Raw genomic sequence first — 20,562 nt, forward strand, 5'->3', positions numbered from 1 at the left:
AAGTTTGATATTAAAAAAAATCGAAAATTGTTTTTAGACCTAAAATATAAAATAATCTTAAATTAAAACTTTTTATCTTTTTATTTATTGGCCGTTCGTTTTACACAGTATTGTATATTTTTCGAGCTCAAGGCCACATGAAAATCGAAACAAAATTTTTGATTTTACATTTGTTTTTATTTGCCGATATTTCGACTTCAGTCTGAAGTCATCCTCAGGAACATTTGACAATGTTTGATCGACATTGTCAAATGTTCCTGAGGATGACTTCAGACTGAAGTCGAAATATCGGCAAATAAAAACAAATGTAAAATCAAATATTTTGTTTCGATTTTCATGTGGCCTTGAGCTCGAAAAATATACAATACTGTGTTAAATTAAAACTTTTAGCTTTAATGGAGCTAACATGTCTTGTAAAATATTTTTTTCTAAAAAAGTTTGCGAAAAATTTAAAAGTATATTTTTGGTTTGCTGACAAACCGGTTTTTTCAGTGTCATTTTTCATGCTTAACAAGGATTGACCGAAATTCGTTCCAAAATAAATGATCTTATCACCATGTCAGAAAAATTAACCAACACCAATAAATGAAAAAATGAAAATATACGGTACCAAGAATCTGCTATTCAATTCGTTATTCGTTTTTATTATTTTTTTAGATACAACTTTTTGACTTTATTTATTCAGCTCAAAAAAGACAAAATCTATAACCGTAAATTATTTTTAAATTAACAAAGGATATGTAGTATTATTAGAAATTAAAAAGGGTTTGAAAATAATTTTTTTTTTATAATTCAAACCCTAGTTGGTTTATTAACTGCCGGTTTCAGGAAAGCAGTTAAGTGAAAAATGTCAGTTTCCATATTAAATTCTGATTATATATTTCACTTAAATTCCTTTCGTGAAATTGGTTATAATATATATTAAAAAATATATAATCTTGTTGTTGAAGAGCCGTAAACTAGTTCCAAGTAATTCGAAATTAACAAGAAATTTCTAAGCTCCGAGTTCAGAACGGGTGGACTTCCCTACAGGGTCACTTCAACACGCAAACACTCCCATACATCTAACAGTTCTAACAGTCAATCATCACAACATTTTTTCTCTCCTACAATTTACAATTACAACATATATGTATGTATGTACATATGTATATATGTGCGTTGCCATTGAAGGCGAAAGTGGGAGCGTCGCACAACATGCGGTCGGTCACTTCATAACATCTGTTACGCCAAGGGGCCATACTAGGGTATCAACTACAAACAATTCCACTATCGTTTATTTATCATCATTTTGAATGGCAGCCAAGAACATTGATAAACAAAAGCATTGTGTTAAATACACAAAACAGCAACAAAATCCATTTTCAACATTCAAAATGCTGTGAGTGTCGCCGTGTCGACGCTTACAAAAACCTTTTCCTTATTACAAAACCACAAAAAAACTTAAAAAAAAAAAAAAAATGTGCCAGAAATAAAATCAAATGCAAAGTAGCGAGACTGTAAGCAAACATAGCAGCAACTTGCGGAAAATTAGGCGGTGTAGAGGGTGGAGTGGGGGAGTGGGTACAGGGGACAACTTGAGAAAGCAAAAATGCAACAGAAAACAATGAAAACCTTTTGGCCTCGATGTCGCGATGTGCTTCCGCTACACAAACGCCGGGTATTTTTTTATGCTTTTCAATTTGTTCGACAAAAAAAGAAAATAGCAAACCGAGATTCTCAATAAGACGTCGCCCTCAACAGCAAATTGTTTGCTAATTTTCATTGTCAATTTCAGTGACAGCGTAACCGTCCGCCCGACGGCTTGCTTTCATAAAAGTATCAAGCCTGTAAATTGTGCTGATTTCAGGACATAGCATACAAAAAATTACTTTAAAAAAATTGACGAATTTTAAAGTGAAGCAGTGTAAGTGCCTTAAAAAAAATTTTGAAAGATATCCGGGAAAAGGAAGAACACAAAAATATGTCACAAAATAAAAAAAATATGCAATATCTCTCCGTCAATACGGAGGATTATTTGCGTCCCCTCCGTCCGGCTCATCGGCGCATTAGCCGCTCCATCTCGCCTGGTTTGGATACAATGGAATCATTGGATGAGTGCGAGAGTGATCATAATTTAAGAAAGACAGCGAGCAGTAAATGTGAGTAGTGAAAGCGTCTGAAGAATGATATCGTAGAGTGCACAACTGCTGATGGTGATGGTGGGCAGCAATAAAGCTGATGTCAGATAAAACTTTGTGGCTTTGCGTGACATTTATAACTTTGCCAGCAAAGCGCAAGACGCAAAATGTACATAGTATGTATTTAGTTTTAAAAGTATTAGTAGTGTAATTGAATTCTATGTTTCTGCATGAAAATTCGAATGTGGACGACATAAAATAAATATTTATTTAGCTGATGGTCAACGCGCGCATCTTTTCGCTTCGCATGCTTTGTGCATTTTCATACATTTCATCTTATCTGTCAAAGCGAATCTGTCACGCAAAGCGAAGCACGCGTTTTATTTAGCTTCAGATCAGCTTAAAGTAAAAAAAAAACTCTTTACCCACTAGAGCTAACAGCGAGGATTTTATGCTTTTATCCCATTATTTTTTAGAAAACGAGTTGAATTACATACATACCTATGTAGCCATTTTCGGCCTTCCGCCCCGGATATTAATTAATGGCTCAGGTTGATTTTTGAGGAAAGACATCTCAGTTTCGAAACCAACATCGTCGACCTGGTTAAATTGTGATAAATCACCGCTAGTAGCATTGCCGATGGCTGAGCTTCGGAGTTGAGTTAAAAATCTGCGGTCCTTTTTTCTAGCGTCTCGTGGCTGCCCAAATTCAACATACCGCCCTATTCTCACGCCAATGACAAAACTCGTCGCCGCCTAAAATTTTGACGCCGTTCTTACGTACTCAATAGGTCATAACAATAACAGAAAAGTGTCATCGGCCAAAATCGCTTAGGCGGTTACAGAGACAACGAAGAAGAAGAAGAAGTTGAATCGGTAGAAATGCGATGGAATATCGCTGCGAAGCATGAGAATTCGCTGGATATTGGAGACATGTTACTATCTATCCGCCTATTTACGGCCAGTACTTCCAGAATTTTTTTCCTGCGGCTTCTTAGAACAAAAAAAAAAATATATATATAAATATCTCCTCTGAAGGACCACTTGCTGAGAAGTATCTTCTGAAAGTAATCTTAACCTGAGCTAAACAATTAGCCAGCGACTACAGCCTAAACTGTTTCTATGTACTTTATGCCTCGATTATACTATGTAGCTGCAAATTCAAAAAAATACTTACATAAATATTTAACAAATTTAACTTTTTCATCCACTTAGTTTATGCATTTTCCTCACTCATCTATTGCCCTCCTCATCTCTTCTATCCCACAGCACTGCTGATGCTACACAAATTCACTTCGAGTGATTCGAATCTCAGCACCACCGACAGTACGACAAGTAGTCGCAAAGCATTTTACAAGTCCACAGAAAATCTCTGCTTTGTACGGCCCAAGAAGCATTTGCGTCGGCAGGAGCAAGTCAGTGAAGTGTATCGACCACGACCGCGTTGTAATACTGATCCAGTGGATGTCGATTGGCTGAGAGAGAAACGTATTCCGGTGCCTATTTTAAGTGTACCGCCAACATCGAATTCTGCCTGCAGTTCCTTGGCGAATTCTGCTGCTCCAACGCCACTACTCGGCCGAAAACATCACCAACGTCGTTCGAGCGCATTGAGTTCTTTGATCGAGCAAGCGCTGAAGGTGACGACAGCATCGGTGGGATTGAAGTCGAAAACGGAGGAAAGGTGAGTTTAATGCCGGCCAATATGAAGCTGGGTGTGTATTTATAGTACGTGTATGGCTACAAAATTTGAAATTTTTAATGCTATTATTTATGTATGTAGTGTTATTTAATTCGGTAGTGGAGTTTCAATTTTATACTTGACCTCATATGACTGCTGCATTTGACTAGATCAAACTCATGACGCTAACACAAGCACATGTCATAGATAATAATCACTTGACATCGCACTCATTATCGCATCATATTACATCACATCACATCATGTCGCCGACTACATATGTATGCATGTACATACGTAGTGTGCGTGTTAGTACATCTTCTTTAAAACTATTCCACATTGATGACATCAGATTAGACACGTGGTAAATGATCACATCACGACTATGCGGTCACACCTCTCATTCTGTATGTAACTATGAATTACGCAATAAATATTGTACATATCGCATGATTAACTCGTCATACAAACTGATGCTTCTACATACAGTATTGGCCAATACAATAGCACCCCCATTTCAAATTGATATTGTTTGCCAGTCATGTTTATTTATTTATTTTTAGGAATTTTAAATTAAAATACAGACTAATAAAAAATTTTTTAGCGACGTTAAACTTGCACATTATCGGACTAAAATTGAATGGGCTATGAAACTGCATACTCGAGAAAATTCTTACACTTCTGAGAAAAAAGTTTGAAATTTGGGTTAAAATTTGTTGCGTTTTTTGTAGTCTTTTAAAAAGTTTTAAACTTGGTTTTATATTAGTTTTGTTAGAGAATGAACTGTATTTTAATTGAAAATGCTCAACAATAAATAATTAAACATAAGTGGCAAATATGTAATAGCCCTTTGAAATGGGTTTGTTATAGACATGTCCAATACTGTACATACATATCGTCGTTTAAAGTACAAAACCGCATATCGTCATTCTGCAAAGCCGCGTAACTGACATTGGCTGTCAAAAATTGGAAAATTGCTCTCACAAGCTCTTGGCCCAATCCTTATCCATTCGTCTTGAAATATACTAGCCAGAAATGCGAATGCTTTATAAAAAAGTGAACCATTTTGAAATATGAGTGTTTTTACGCTCTAGAAAATAATTTCTACAACTTCACATACGCGGTTTTGCATTTTGCTGATACGCGGTTTTGCATTTTAAACGACGATATGTATGTACATCAGTATGTATGTAGTTAGATCCGTTAGGTTTTGGCTAAAGTTTCGTGATTCGTCGAATATCGATTTTTTTTTGCCAACCATTCGCGCTTTTTGCAAGAATAATAATGACGTTTTCGGGTAGTAGGCACTTTTCATTTTTGGGCTTTCTACTATTGTGTTTTTGTTAGAATACCCGACAGGAAAACTCATTTTTATACGAAATGTTCGGAACGTCTTTGAACGCCTTTTAAAATTATACTTATCGATAAAATGCACGTAATGTAGTGCAGAGATTTTCCGTCACTTAATAATCGTGATTGTTAAGTTTACCGATACATTAATCGATATCATAATACTGTCATGTTGGTATCGTTATCGATAAGATCCATCTTATTATCAATATTGCCTGAAATTTAGTTGTCGATTTTTGTATCGATTATCTGCCAATTGAATTTTCAATAAATTATCGGTGGATGAATCAATATTTTTCGATATATTTGTTGGTATTTTTGTGTGCAATATTGCTATCGATAGAAAAACTTTTAAAACTAAAAAGTAATCAGGCATATTAATCGATGGATATATTATTGGATATCGATATATTTAATAGACAATTTAATCGATAAGATTGCTCGATTGATCTACAAATTAATCGATATGCATATTTATCGATGGGTATATTAATATATTACTCCAGACCATTTTTTTATTTGTGTAAGGTGTTAGCCCAAGTTTACTAAATTTAAAACAGTTTTATTCAGCCTGAGGACTCTGACTGGCACCACTCGATAATTTTAGCTTCTTCCGCATTTCCTGCAGGGTGCTCCTTGCGCCACACACGCGGACATGAGTTGGTAATTAATCGTTGTCAAAGTAAACAAGCTTAAAAAGAGCTTGAGAAAGAAGTATAAAAAAAATAAAAAAAAATAAAATAGCATTTGTGGGGGAAGATTAATTTCTGTTTAACTACAACACAAATTACCAGTCGAATAGTTCGAATAAATTAGATAAAAAAAAACGCCACACGGATTGTTGTTGCTTGTGACTTTGAAAAACAACCACAATATTGCATTAGTCCCATGCTGTTGAATTCATTTTCAAATGACTCAATGCACTAAAATGTTCGACTAAAATTTATTCACACAATCATGAAAATTCAATCTGTCTACCCTTATTTATTTGGTATTTGCGAAAATTCGAACGCAGGTCGGTACTAGGCCAATAAATATTATTGCTGACATAAAAAGCCCCTCACTTTTGGCTAGTGCACTTTTGAAGGTAGAAAAGACATAAAACACTAATAAACTTTGTGCAGCAAAGAAATGTCGAAGTTAGTTGTGGCAGGTATTTCATGTCACGCTATGCCCCACTGCATCTGACTCCTAATTTACCGCAGAATAGAAACACATTTACCAGCAATGTAAACAAAATCGTTGCCAAAAAATTTCTACATAAATATGTATGTATGTTATGTCGAGTGTGTACACTCATGGACAAAAGAATAGGAGCAAAACTCAAAATAACATTGTTTGTAATTAAAGTTTATTTATTTATATTTTTAATAACTTTCGTTTAAAATGTAATTCGTCCGTTGGGATTATTATTATTATTTTTAAAACCTACACAAAGTTCACAAAAGTTCCATATAAAAATAAATTTTGTTCATGCATTATATGGAAGAAAATGTTCAACTCAACTTGAAACTTGCACTTTATTTTACTAAAATTGAATGGCTTACAAAACTGCATACTCGAAAATTCTGCATAAAAAGTGTGAAATTTGGATGCAAATTTTTGGAAATTTGTTAATTTTGCTGAAGTTTGTGTAAGCTTTGAAATTTCGAACTATATTTTAAGTTAAAATTATTAAAAATAAATAAACATAAGTTACAAACAATACTATTCTTTTGTCCATGAGTGTATGTATGTAAAAAAGCTCGGAAAAGAAGCGATATCAGAGTGAAGATAAATGGAAAAATAAAATAGAAAATCACACCGAATCGATAACGTGAGATGTCAAATAAAAGGGCTTGGCTTCTAGATGTTTAGTGTGGTATTATTTTTTGAGTAGGGTTGCCACATTTTTATAAATTATAAGATCCTCGCCGTTTTTTGGACTTAAAAGGAGGTATCAAGTGAAAGGATGTGGTTTCCGGATGTACAATAAGATTTTATTTTTTTTAGTGGCATTTTTTGTTAATGACATCAGATTTGTACAGTTCATTCAATTATAAAAAATGAGGTGTCCTGTCTAAGAGCTTGGCCTCCAGATGTGCAATAAGGTTCTTTTTCGAAGAGGGTTACCACCTGTACGAAAAATTATAAGATGTGGGATGTTCGTTGGACTAAACAGTGAGTTTTTAAATGAAAGGACTTAGCCTCCCGATGCGCAATAAGGTTATAATTAATTTAAATTTAAATAACAACAAAAAAAATAATAAAAAATACGAACTTTAAAAACATAAAGAAATAAGTAAATAAAGAAATCTAATTTCTGATGACTAAGATTACACTGTAATTAATGAAAGCTTTTTTTGTTGTTGGGTTTTTCTTCCGTTAAAAAATAAAATAAAAAAGTGAGGTCCTTTATTCCTATAACTTCCTCGTGGTAGGCACTGCATACTGCAAGTGTGTAAATTTGCAGGCTAATAACAGGTTAAACTTTGAAATAATTTTTAATATCCATTTATCAATTTTAGTCACATGAAGGAATTTTTGTTTTAAATAATTTAACATAAAATGCACCACTTAACATTTTTCAATTAAATTCGCATTCTTATTTTTTAAATAATATAATTTAAATAATTAAAATGATAGCCTTAGTTGATAGATAGGCAACTTAACACAAAATCATGTTAATGCTAAAGCTTGTTCAAACACTTTCCGTTTGATACCCATATTATGATATTTAATAAGCATACATTTTCTAATAAACGTAACGGTAACTTTTTAGAAAGAAGGTGGCAACCCCACTACAAAATAATTTTGTTTTAACTCTGCAAAAAATTTTTAAAATACAGAAATTGAAGTATGCTTTGCAGCTTTTGAATAATTATAAATTTTCTTATATCTGGCAACCCTGTTTTTAAATTTTTGTCCAGAAACTTCCTACAGAAAATACCAAGTAGAATGGGAGAAAATATAATAACGGCTCTATTTTGTATCTGTGACAAATTTTTTTCACAGATTTTATTACGGAAAAGTATATGAATAAGTTTAAATTTGTCAGTAAAAAATTTTTGTCACCGATACAGACTAGGGCTAAATCCGTTGAGGCTGTTAAAACTTCAAAAAATTTAAAATACGTGCCTTTTCGGATTTTCCATAATTTTTGGACACCTGGTTCTTTTCGATGTACCGCGGATTTTGATACCTTAGACAATAAGCTATACCATCAAAGTATTTTTTTTTTTTTTCATTTTTTCACGTTTAAATAGCCAAAAAAAATTTTTGGCCACGTTCTATTTCTTTTGGCCCACTGTGCAACTGTATGAATTGATCAAAGTTGATTGCGTTTTCCCACAAAATTTATTTTTTTAAATAATTCTCTATCTTATTAAACGTGCGATATCATCACCTGAAATTCGAAAAATCCAATATTTTCTTATTGATTGATTATGAAACATTTCATCGAATTACAAGTCCCCATGCCGTTTTTGCAAAAATTTGTCTTTGTTAGTTACAGCTTTTCGCATTTCAGGTGACGATATGTACATTATTATTATTTAATTCTTCGCAATTTTTTTTCGCAGTGAGTCAATTGGCTTGGGGGTCACTGAACTTTTTAAAGAAAAGTTTAAGAATGCAGCTTTTAACAGTGGCGCGTGGCTCTAATTGCTTTAAAATTTCAACCACGAAATGTAAGACAGAGATTGTAAAATTAAATTTAGCGCATTGCAAAAGTTTCCGATTCTTCTTCGAACGGCAGGTTATGCTTGAAGATTATCGCAAAGCAGAAGAAAAAATGACAATATTAAATAACGGTTACATGATAATAACCAAGCAACTAATAACTGTTGGCATAAGGCAAAGGTGATGACTTAATGGCTCAAGAATATGTATTGGCGGCGCAAATCACAGCCAACTATGGACGGTGTAAGAGAAGCCTACCAGCCGCGGCAAAATGAAAACACAACAAGAAGGAAAGCCCACATCGACTAAAAGAATTAGACAACTTGCCACAAATGTCGCACGTTTGTTGATTTCGAATTTTTTTAGAATTCGCATATAACAGTACTGTTGCAATTTCGAAATTTGTTTGCGCATGCGCTGTCGCTAGACCATTTAAAAAAATTGTCGGTGTTGACAGCAAAGAAGCTGCCGGGTGCTAACGAGAGCGCAAAGAGGGAGAACGCACGCGAAGCTGTCGTATGGAATGCTTGACGCTGGGCGTATTACAAATGTGCGCATGCAAGAGAGAGCGCAGTCGTAGGACTCACGTGATGCACGGCGACTCGTAAGGGAAGCTGAAAATGCGCCTAAGCGTTGGCTGTATCAACGACGCGGCAGCGAACACAGAAGTGGCAGCAAAACGACTTCGGTAAGGCAAGGCAAGGGGCAAAGGGCTAACCACCTCCCGCCTACAGCACAAGCGCACGACGCACATCTGGACAAGAAGGCAAGCAGCTGCTGGCTGTGCTACTCAACGCTGCTTGGGGGAGCGGGCGCTACGCTAGCGACCACAACGGATGAGGTTTGTGATTACATGAACACTGCTGCTGCGACTACGGTCGATGACGGTGGCTTCGTGTGTGCGCGAATACGCTAAACGCGCCCCATCAAGAAAGCAGGAGGCTGAAAAAGGCTTCTTAATATCACCGAAGGCGAATAGAAGGCGGTTTAAAGGCGCTGCCAACGTCGTCAATGTCGTCGACGTCTTCGCGTCTGTCTCTGTCATCTATGGCTGGCTGGTTTGCCTTTGGGTCTGCGAGATGTCATAATCACTTGCGAAAATTCAGTATAGAGAGCACACGCCTGCAGTGACGGTTGCACGGAGTACGCGAGCGCTAGTTGTATGGATTCCAAAAATGCCAAAATGTTATGAGTATCTATACTTTATGGGGGAAAAAATTTAAAATGATGTGAAAATTCTACTGCGAAAAGCAAATTGTTTAGGCAGTTGCGCTATATTGTGAGAAAATTTGCCAACAAATTAGTGAAAAGTTGCACAACACGCAGCCAGTAGAGTTGAAAGGGTCTTCCTGCACGCAGTGTATTTAATATTTACGTCGTAGAAAAAATTTTTGAGAATCCTTAAGGTAAAGTGACTCCAATAAGCAGCAACCACCCGACAAGCAAACTCACTTAGAATCACTTAAAAATCGTGTAATTTTTTTCATCATCAAAATACGTGCACACGAAATTCATAAGAAGTGTCAAGCGTTTTGGGAAAATTGCATCAATCTCAAACGCCATGTAAAGCAATTGAATAAATCGCAAAAGCACAAATCACATTTATGCAATACGAAAATAAGGTGAGTGATAATGCACAGCGCTAGCCAGCGCATAAGAGAGGAGGATAGAAGTTGTTATTGTTAGGGGTTGCCGAGATGGTGGTGGTGGTGGTGGTGTTGAGACGTTTTGCATTTCGCTCTTTATTGTGTTCGGAAAGTGGGCCGTGGTGGTGGGTGGTATAGCCTGAATGGGGTATGCATGTAGGGTAGGTTGGTTGATTGCGCCCTACGCACTCACACCGACGCACATATAAGCGCACGAAAATTGCTGACAACACAGCGTGGTAGGTAAACAAGCGGAGATGAATTTTTCCGCAAGCCGTAAGAGAAGCGGAAATCGCTGTGGAAGCTTAGCTACTTTGAAGGTTGTGCAAATTTTAAAATGTAAAAAAAAAAAAACGGTAAAAAAATACGCAAATGCAGAGTAAAATGCAATGAAATTTATAGAAATAGAAAGTGCTGGAAAAAGTCGATGTTGCAGAAAAACATGAACAGCAAAAAAATAGACTCTTAACGGGAAGGATCGAGTATGTACATACATACATACATACGTACTCATGTGCGTATGTACATAGGTGTTTTGCATTGATTTTGTCGGAGGGTGAGCGCTTTTTTGAAGGCGTACCTTCATGCAATAGATACAAAAGTACATATGCACATTAGGGTGGTCCAAAAACAGTAAAGTCGAATTTGTAATGCGCTCACCCCCTAGGATTGTTCTATATCGAATATAAAAAGTATACCCTTATTTTTTATTTTGAAATCAAAAAAATATTTAGAGGTCGCTCAAAGCGCTCAAAGTTTTCCATATATTTTTATATGGGGAAAAACATTTTTTCGTAGAAATGGTATAGAATTCTTGAAAATCAATATTTTTCGATCGAAAAACTACGGTTGTCTTCAGGAGACTTTAAATAATAATACCAAATTTTTTATTTAACCATTTTTTAATACTAACGATTTTTTATTGTTCCCCCCATTTTTTTGGCGAACCTATAAATTATAGTTTCGATGAAAAAATGATTAAATAAACAATTGAGTATTATTATTGGGAATCTGTTGCAGAGAAACAGAGTTTTCCGATAGAAAAATATTTATTTTTAAGAATTCTATACCAGTTCTACGAAAAGTTGTTTTTTCCCCATACAAAATATGTACATGGAAAACTTTGGGCGCTTTGAGCGACCTCTAAATATTTTTTGATTTTAAATTAAGAAAAGAGGGGTATACTTTTTCGGTATAGAACAATCGTGAGAGCATAAAAATCCCACTCTACTTTTTCACGTGTATTTTTAACCACCCTAATGTATTTGCATGTTTACATTTAAATACACATGTACATATGTATATTTAAGCTAAGCGTACATACATACATATACGCATTAGGATGTCTCGTACACAAGTAATTTTTTTTTCAATAAAATCTTTATAATTTCCGTCATTTTAATTACCTCAATCACGCTCTAAAACTAATTTTTGCGGGACAAAATCAAAACTACTTAAAATGTTCGTATTGCAAACATTTCTAGACAGAAATTTATCTATATAAGTACATACTATTTATGTAGCAAACGTAAAAAAAGGTTACTGTGGAAATTTCATAAAAATTATAATTTGAACTAAAAAAATTTATTGAACAAAGTTACATTGCCAACAAAAATTTACTGGAAATTTTACTGAAAAAACTTGTATTGCAAACACTTCTTAAAAGAAAGGTTTGCGAAAATTTGTAGAAAAAATTTATGTATGTATATGTGCTGCAAAAAAATGTACCTAAGATTAATGTTATAAAAATTTACTGAACATTTAAAATTTATATTCCAACAACAGTAATTTACTTATGGTAGAAGTTATAGGCGGAAACATTTTCATTTATAGAATATTAGTTTTTATTAGGCAAAAAAGGAAAATTATAAATTAAAAAATTTATCTAAAAAAATGTATGTATGTAATGAAAAAAACTGCTAGACCTACATATATATGTATGCACATATATAGTTATGTACATATATACATTAAAGCTTTGCCGATATTTAAAATAACTAACATTTTAAAGGATTTTAATACTTTTGTTTTTCCTTACTAAAAACTGTCTTAAAACGTATTTTCTCCGCTACTAATTTGAAGACACATAAAAAAGTAGATATTGAATTTAAACGCCTAAAAAACGCCTTAAAAATAAAAAAATGTTTTTATGTGAATTAATTTTTTAACATATTTTTACATATATACATAGTTTCGCTTCAAGTTTTTGGTGAGGCAACATAATGTTTACATACTGCTTAACATCTTTTTATAATAGGCTGCATATTTTTTTTTAACAAAATTTATAGCATTTGCGTTCACTTCCTTTCACACCTTCCTGTCAAAATAAAACTAGGCGCCTCTTTATATCTCCTGCTGTTTACCATAGTCGTATTTATAGTGCACCCCACTACTCCCTCTACATCTTCATACCAGTTCCTCGCGTGGTCATTTGCATATTTATTGAGCGGATATTGCCACACCACATCCTCATCCTGCGCATTAATTATACTCGAGAAAGCAATTACTTACACATCTGCAGAACGTTGTTGTCTTCGTCCTTTTACTTTTTCATTCGTTCCTTTCGAATTTAATTTTCTCTTAATTTTTTCATTTGAATGAGAGTTATACGGAAGTTTTGTCATTTGCATACCAAGAGAGCAATATTTTGATAAAAAAAATCACACAATATCTTAAAGAGCATGACAGGGGGATCTGTATTAAAATAAATAAAGGTTACACTTTACTCAAAAAAAAAATCGAGGAGTATTTCATCTACCAGAAATATATGACTTATTTATTCAGTCTCTACACTCTTACGTCTTTGCTTTCCTTGCGGCAATTCAAAAAAATTGCGACTGGAAGTTAGTAAAAAAGTCGCTGATGATGGCGACCGACCCTTGGGCTGTAGGCTAGCTCTGCCTTCCAGTTGCTGCTAACAACTCACCGGATATACTATTTTTAAGTTCTTTTGATCGATATAAAAATTTGGCACTCACGAGTTTCGGCTTTATTTGGGAAAGTAATCATCAAGCCATTAACATATCTGCACAAATTGCTTCACAAGTAAATAACTTATCTACCATACACGGCTTTCTCAATTCAATCATACAATCTCAATCAATTTTTTTCGATCGTTTGTTTGCTTCAGTAACTAATTTGTTGTGCTATTTGAATATTTAAATTCTATTTTTTTTTTCGCTTGCAGATTAACTCAACAACAAGCTACAACAAAATCAGCAAATGATGATAATGTCAAACGCAGACTTTCAAGGTGAGTACGTAAATCGATATCTTGCACGCGTACTATTGCATACAAACACACTATGTGCTTACTTATATTTGACATAGAGAAAATAAAAGATTTAACAGTAAAGAGCGTGTCAGACTTGGCAATATTTCCAACTTTTCCACGCAATTCGCTGTCAAATTGAGAAAGAGAAATTTTATTTCCATGTGTGAACAGCCTGAAAGACCTTTCTGTCACTTTTCGGAAATCACTTTCAGAAATGAATGTTGCAAGATGTGACTGCAGCTCAAAGTGCGCAAATCGATTTCGGAAATATATTTCAGCTTGCTCGTGCTGCATTAGCAATTTGCATTTCGCCTCTCGGAAATAAAAAAACCTCTCTCGAAAGACCTCTTTCGAAATAGATTGCATACGAAATACGTCGGACACGATCTTAACAGTAGCAATGTTATGTAATGCTGTGGATATGACAATAGTTTGGATTCCCTGCGAGTAACATAATAAAGGGCCTAACTGTGTTGTGGGTGTGAGAATATTGGTGATGAGTGTCTACTACTATGTACATTTCTGTGAAATTTTGAGCAAAAAATCGAAATATATTTCATCAGGAAGCGCTTCCTAAAAGTATGCCATGCCACAGTCTTGCCTTTTTTCCTTTTTATTTTTTTTGGCTACATAGCAATTCTCAAGCGGCTTATGAAATAATATTTTGAAAGCTGATCTTGTTAGACCTTCCTTGAAGTACTTTAGCCAAAAATTGAATTCATAGTCATTGTATAATTTTTTAAGAACGTGTTCACTTGTTTCTAACTCTAAGTAATTTCTAAGTAAACTTGTCGGTTAGGTAATCATTGGAGCCTGTAGAATTCACAAAGTATCTAAAAGGACTATGGGCTGTGCATACATATGTCTATGTTTGAAACTGCAGTGGCAATGGGTTTTCATTGACCTTAGTTCAACGAGAAAATGACTGGAAAAACCAGCCGCCACTATAAAATGTGTTGAGACCATCTTTACATCGTCCGAACGACTTGGTCGCGTGCTTGGGACCCGAGAAAAACTCGAGAAAACTCTTATACATCTTGCTCTTCAAAGTAGACTAGTAGCTTACGGAGATAGAGCTATCTTATAGCATATATCCACCAAAGTCCTAACTGCAGTTAAGAGCTCAGATAAGCTCCATGATTTTAAACATGGGGTGATCGGCAAGATTTATTTCTAATTGGCTGAGCACAGATGCTTTCCGTGAGGGAATGGAATGCCACCTACGCCAAAAAAGCAGAAGCGTCTTCCTGGTACGTTAATTGGCATCTTCGAGGGTACACCCCACGGGTTCGACCACCAGCTCTTTACATGCCTACTGTCGGGTCCGAACCTATTGAAATTGCTCACGTAAGTGGGCGGGGTCCGTTAAATGACACCTTTTTTACTACTATTCTACTACTATTACTATAACTTTTACTACTATTAGTACTACATTTACTACTATCACTACTACTTTTCTATTACCACATTATAGTTGAAATATGCTTCTGGTCGCCATTGATTCGGGGCGGACAAGTGTTTCTTGGTCGTCAAATGGTTAAAATTTGTGTACGAGTTTAAATTAAATTTGAAATCTAATTTTCTCGTTAAGCATAACTTGACGAACATTAACTCGCCAGTAAACTTTTAATGCCATTTTCCGCCAATCAGGACAATAGTACTTTAATTCTTTTTTTGAATTTCTTTTTATCATAATTTTAAATTCATAGGATTCTAATTGAAGCGACATGATTTCAAATACTTACGCACACAAATGTTTATTTAATAATAATTGCCAAAGCCAACGCTTGCTTTCGCCATACGAAACGCACGTCTAGACCAACTCAATGCACTGACCAATAAATAACTAAAATGAAATAACAAACTGCGGGGAAAAAAATATGCCAAAAATAAAAATAAATGAAAGCCAAGTATTTGGCATTAAAAAATCACGCAAGAGTGAAGGCGAAACATTTTCTGAGCGCTCACCTTGTGTCGCTAAAGAATATTTTTATTTATTTATTTACTCAAAATCTGCTCAAACGTCATCAATTATGACGCTCTTCGACTATTTTCCTGGCGCGTCAGAGCGTTAAGGGCAATTTCAATGACGACTCACATTCTTTAGATGTCCAACCATGCTTGGGACCACGAAAAATAAGAAAAAAACCCAGACAAAATCAATTTGCGCGATTAAATCTCTTATTTGCATTGTCAATATTTTGCATTGCAAAAATCCACCAATACCAAAAAAAATCATTTATTTGTTAGTTTCATATACATAAGCAGATATGTATCTATCTACACTAGGAGACAAATGAAAGTGTACACCTTGTTCTAATATAATATTCACAATTATTTTCATGAACATTTTTTTGTATTATTTATTTAATATAAAGCATATAAATTTCACAAAAATTCAAAAAAATTTCACGAAAATTTTCAACTTTGTATATAACAAGTGCAATTTACAAAAACTAGCGTTGCTTTTTTTGAAAGCTTGTTGCTAACGGTCTCACGCATTTTATGCTTTATCATATATGTAATACTTCCATATTGGCAGTAACAGCTAGAACCGTTTAAAAAACATTACAGTAAAGATATACATTGCCGGCAAAAAGTATTGGCACAGCAAATTTTTCACAATATATGCAACATTTTTTTTCTAATATTTTTCCGCCAATTTAAAAAAAAATTGTTTATTCTACAAAAAAAAAAAACATAAAAATTTTCGTGAGTTTTCCACAAAGTTTAGGAATTTTATTTTTTTTTTTTTTGAGAAAAAAAAATTTTTTATTCTAAAAAAAAAAAAACATAAAAATATAATTCCTAAACTTTGTGGAAAACTCACGAAAATTCAGCAATTTTTCATGCAAATTTTTAATAAGATATTTTAGATCTTTTTGAGTATGCAGATTTGTAGCCCATTCAATTTTATTATAATAAAGTACGAATCTCTTTTGCGTGCAAACATCTGGCGAATTTAATATAGCGATGTCCTACGAAGCGTCAATTGCCCCTCGCTGCATACCTTTTTCGATAGTTCCGAACTAGTCCTAAATTCTATAACTCCGAACCAGTTCTAAAATCGACAGACAAAAGAAAAAAATATCATGATGTTACAATATTTTTGGTTCTTTTCTGTGTGCGATTTTAAATTATTTTCAAAGAAATTTGTTTTCAATTTGAAATTAAATTTGTTAGAATTATTGTAAGAAATGTACGTTCACATACCTTTGGCTTTAGCTGAGTTTGCAGAGTCGCTTGCTGTTATTGGTAAGATTCCAGAAGGTCCCAAGATGTTAAAATGTTAGCACAAATTTTCGCTTTGTATTACCAAACTATGAAAAAGCATCTGTGAAGTGCACAATGAAATGCGCGAACGCCGCCAAACACATATCTATGTAAAGTAAACAAGCCACCCGCGGCATCCATTTTTCGATAGTTCCAAACTAGTTCTAAATTCGACAGATAAGATCTAGTTCGTTCTGAATTCCTTTTTCTAAAGTTCACTTTAAATATAGATTTTTAATGGAAAAAGTGAAATAAGATAGTTTTTTTGTTTAGTGCCACATTTCGCTGATTTTGGACTGGTGGGGATCTAGTTACTATCGGACTGGTTCGTTTTTGGCGATAAAGATCTAGTACGGAACTCGAAATTTGATTCACTAGTCCACGGTTTCCCTGCAGGGTATCTACATATGTATGTACATATGTAGTTTCTGAGAGCTGGCCAATCCAGACAATTCAGCGTTGATACTTACATTTGACATTTGCGACTATCAGCCATCAGAATATAAAAGGACGACATTTTGAAGGCCATTCAAAGTGTTTTGTTATTGTCGGCTGTGACTGTGCGGCTCCTTCCTATGCACCGACAAACGTCCATTGTTGTGTTGCGTTACGTTGTAGTACTTTGCTGCTGTTGCTATCACTCTGCGCTTAATCAGCCCACGCACTGAATGCCGCTTTGCATATTTTAGTTGATGACTAATATTTTTATTATTTTGTTTACAACTTTAGTTCTTTAGTTGAGCGATCGAATTTTGTTTTTGTACGCATATGAGTACATTTTGCTTGTAATTGTAATGGCATTTAATTGTCTGTTGGGCAATGAAAAAGGCTCCTGAGCAGCTCATGTTAGTGTGTATTCCCAATGATACCATATGAACATGAAAAGGCAATTTTTTGTGTTGCCTTAAGTGCGTATGTACATGCATATACATATGTATGTATGTATATGTATTATATAGCAAAGAGTAAATAACAGTCCCCCAGCACTGCTCCTTTTAATTAAATTCTTCAAAATAGCGGTAAAAAGGCACATCATGGGAGAATTTAAGGGCTTAAAATGTTAGACCAAAAAATTGTTCGCTAAATTTCATTACATGTGTGCATCTGAAGACAATCATTATGTGCTGAAAAAAAATTTTACTTAAATATATAAGGAACATACACGGTTAATTACGGAATTTGTAATCAAACAGTGGAAACATCAATCCACTGTAAAAAAAAAATCGACGAGGCGAAACAAAATCCTCTTAGACCCACATGGATGGGCAATGTTTCGCTGTTGCCCCAAAAAACATCTTACAATTGGCCCAAAGTGAAGTAGAATGGCGATTATAAATGCATACAATTATTTTTTTCCTCAAAAACCCAACGTATGCACAAACTCCGCTAAATAACGAATAGAATAATCTTTATTTAAATTAAAATGGGAAATTAAAAAAATTTATAATTTTTTTTCAAGCGATCGGAGTTTTTTTTGATTTATGATGTTATGCCTTTATTTTATTATAGGAATAGGCTCAAAGAATTAGTACCAAATATATTTCCTGTATATACCATGTGGCTATATACATACAATTGTAAATACATATGTATGTATGCATCTAAAAATGTCTGCGGCAAGGAAAAAAATTTTTCGCGCGCCGCATTTTTTTTTTAAGCTTTTCGCATATTCACACACGTCAGTTCGCACGCAGCCATTTTCGGGTACACAACGTGCTTCGGAGCATTTTCATAAAGGTTTCATCTGAAAAAAACTTGCTAAAAAATCGCGAAAAGTATTTCACTGAAAAAGTTTTGAAATATAAGAATCTTTGGAAAGACCTAATTTATCAAAAATAATTAAAAAAACGAAAATTCGTTGAATTGTAATTAACTAGAGATAAGCGAAAAAATGCTCAATTCAAGCGGAGCAAAATTATAATAATCAAAACGGCAAACACTGATTTTCTAAACGCCTCGTAAGCTTCGATAAATTGCGTTCATCGCCTCTTAAAATTGCTCTCACCCGCTTCCAATTATCAAAAAAAAAATGTTTACCAATAAAAAAAGTATCAATCATCAATCAACGCTGAATAGGAAAAACTTCCAACAATTAAGCGCTAAAAGCACCCTCATAAAAATTTTCATGGCATTAAAACCATAAAAATTTCATTGGAAAATTGTCACCACATATCAGCCAGTCAGCCAGCTTCCAATGTAAACTTAGATTAGTCAGCATTGTAGTTACATTCTTATGAAGTTGCGCTGCTGGAGCGGACCGAGGAAACACATTTTCCTTTGCCTAACAACAAAAACAAAAAATTAATTTCTTTAACAAGAACAACAATAAGAAGAAGAGTAATTGCGAGCAACACAATGACGGGAGTGAATACGTATGTATGCACGTACATAAATATCTGCGCGTGTGTGTGCGAGCATCTGTGAAAAAATTGGTAAAAGCATCTACGTAATAAATAAAACAAATGACAACATCGACAATGGCATAAAGTCTAAGTTTAAATGTGCGTTTTCAGTGAAACGCACAGTGGGTTGAAGCTGAGCAAATATACTTTATAAAATGTTCTATTTTTTATATTATTGAGTTTTAGATACATATAATCGAATTTCCAAAAGAAATATGGTTTAAATTTATTTTTTAATTAATACGCATACATAAAGATAATGCAAATAGATTTGAAACTTTTGCGTTGCGTTTTTAGCGCTGAGTACAATGAGTTGTTAATAGACAAAGTTCCGACCATATATTATTCTATTGTGATCCTATTTTTTAAGCGAAATCCTTCTTAATTTTCGAAGGCGAGAAATTATTTTTTTAAATTACTCAAATTTAAAATTTTTTATTTTATAAGTTTTTCAAGTTCTATAGCTTCTGTTCTAAGTTCGCAGTTTAATTTTATATATTTTTGTTTTTGTTGATTTTTTATCTAATTTTTATTTATTTGTATTATTTATTTTTTAATTTTAATTTTTAATTTTTACATGTTATTTTATTTTATTTATTTTTATATGCTATTTTATATTATTTTTGTTTGCATAGTTTTTTGTAGAAAGTTTCCTTGTTATTAGTGCTATCATACACACTGTACCAACATTTTTAACACTACCTTTTATGTGTGTTGAAAATCATGCGGCACACGCATACGACATTTTTATTATTTTTAGAAATTACACATGATTTTCTCGTCTACTTTTGTAAACTAACAACAACACAACAAAACGCATTTGAATTTTATTTATGTAGAATATACTAAATAAATACATATGTAGATTTTAAAATTCTTACGTTAGAAAATGAGATTATTCAACTTAGCGAGAATTCTTGGGCACTGCATATAAAATTGAAAAAAAAAATAAAAAAAAAATTAATGACGGACGCAGGGAAAATTGCGAGAAACAAATGATAAATGGGCTATGGACGCGGTCAAAAATATAAAGTTTTGTTATAGAAAAATAAAAACGTTCACTCAAATCGATTCGTGTGAAATTTAAATGAGAGCTGCTAATTTTTGTATTTTAAAAATTTTTGTTTTGTATATAAACAATTTCAAATTTATTTCG

General features: G+C 33.8%; 1 protein-coding gene across 1 annotated transcript in view; it reads left to right on the plus strand.

Annotated features, from left to right (window-relative positions):
• Window positions 1-782: 782 nt before the first annotated feature.
• The window catches only part of LOC108381104 (platelet binding protein GspB-like), an 87,311-nt gene continuing 67,531 nt past the window's right edge, over window positions 783-20,562 (plus strand). The window contains exons 1-3 of the mRNA XM_017637687.1: window positions 783-2,141; window positions 3,390-3,804; window positions 13,645-13,710. Of these exons, the coding sequence (XP_017493176.1) occupies window positions 1,964-2,141; window positions 3,390-3,804; window positions 13,645-13,710 (659 nt within the window). The 5' untranslated portion in view covers window positions 783-1,963. The remainder of the gene's footprint in view (window positions 2,142-3,389; window positions 3,805-13,644; window positions 13,711-20,562) is intronic.

Source organism: Rhagoletis zephyria, unplaced genomic scaffold (assembly GCF_001687245.7).
Source record: "Rhagoletis zephyria isolate East Lansing unplaced genomic scaffold, Rhagoletis_zephyria_1.1 Rzeph_scaffold_00006, whole genome shotgun sequence".
In the NCBI taxonomy this organism is placed as follows: Eukaryota; Metazoa; Arthropoda; class Insecta; order Diptera; family Tephritidae; genus Rhagoletis; species Rhagoletis zephyria.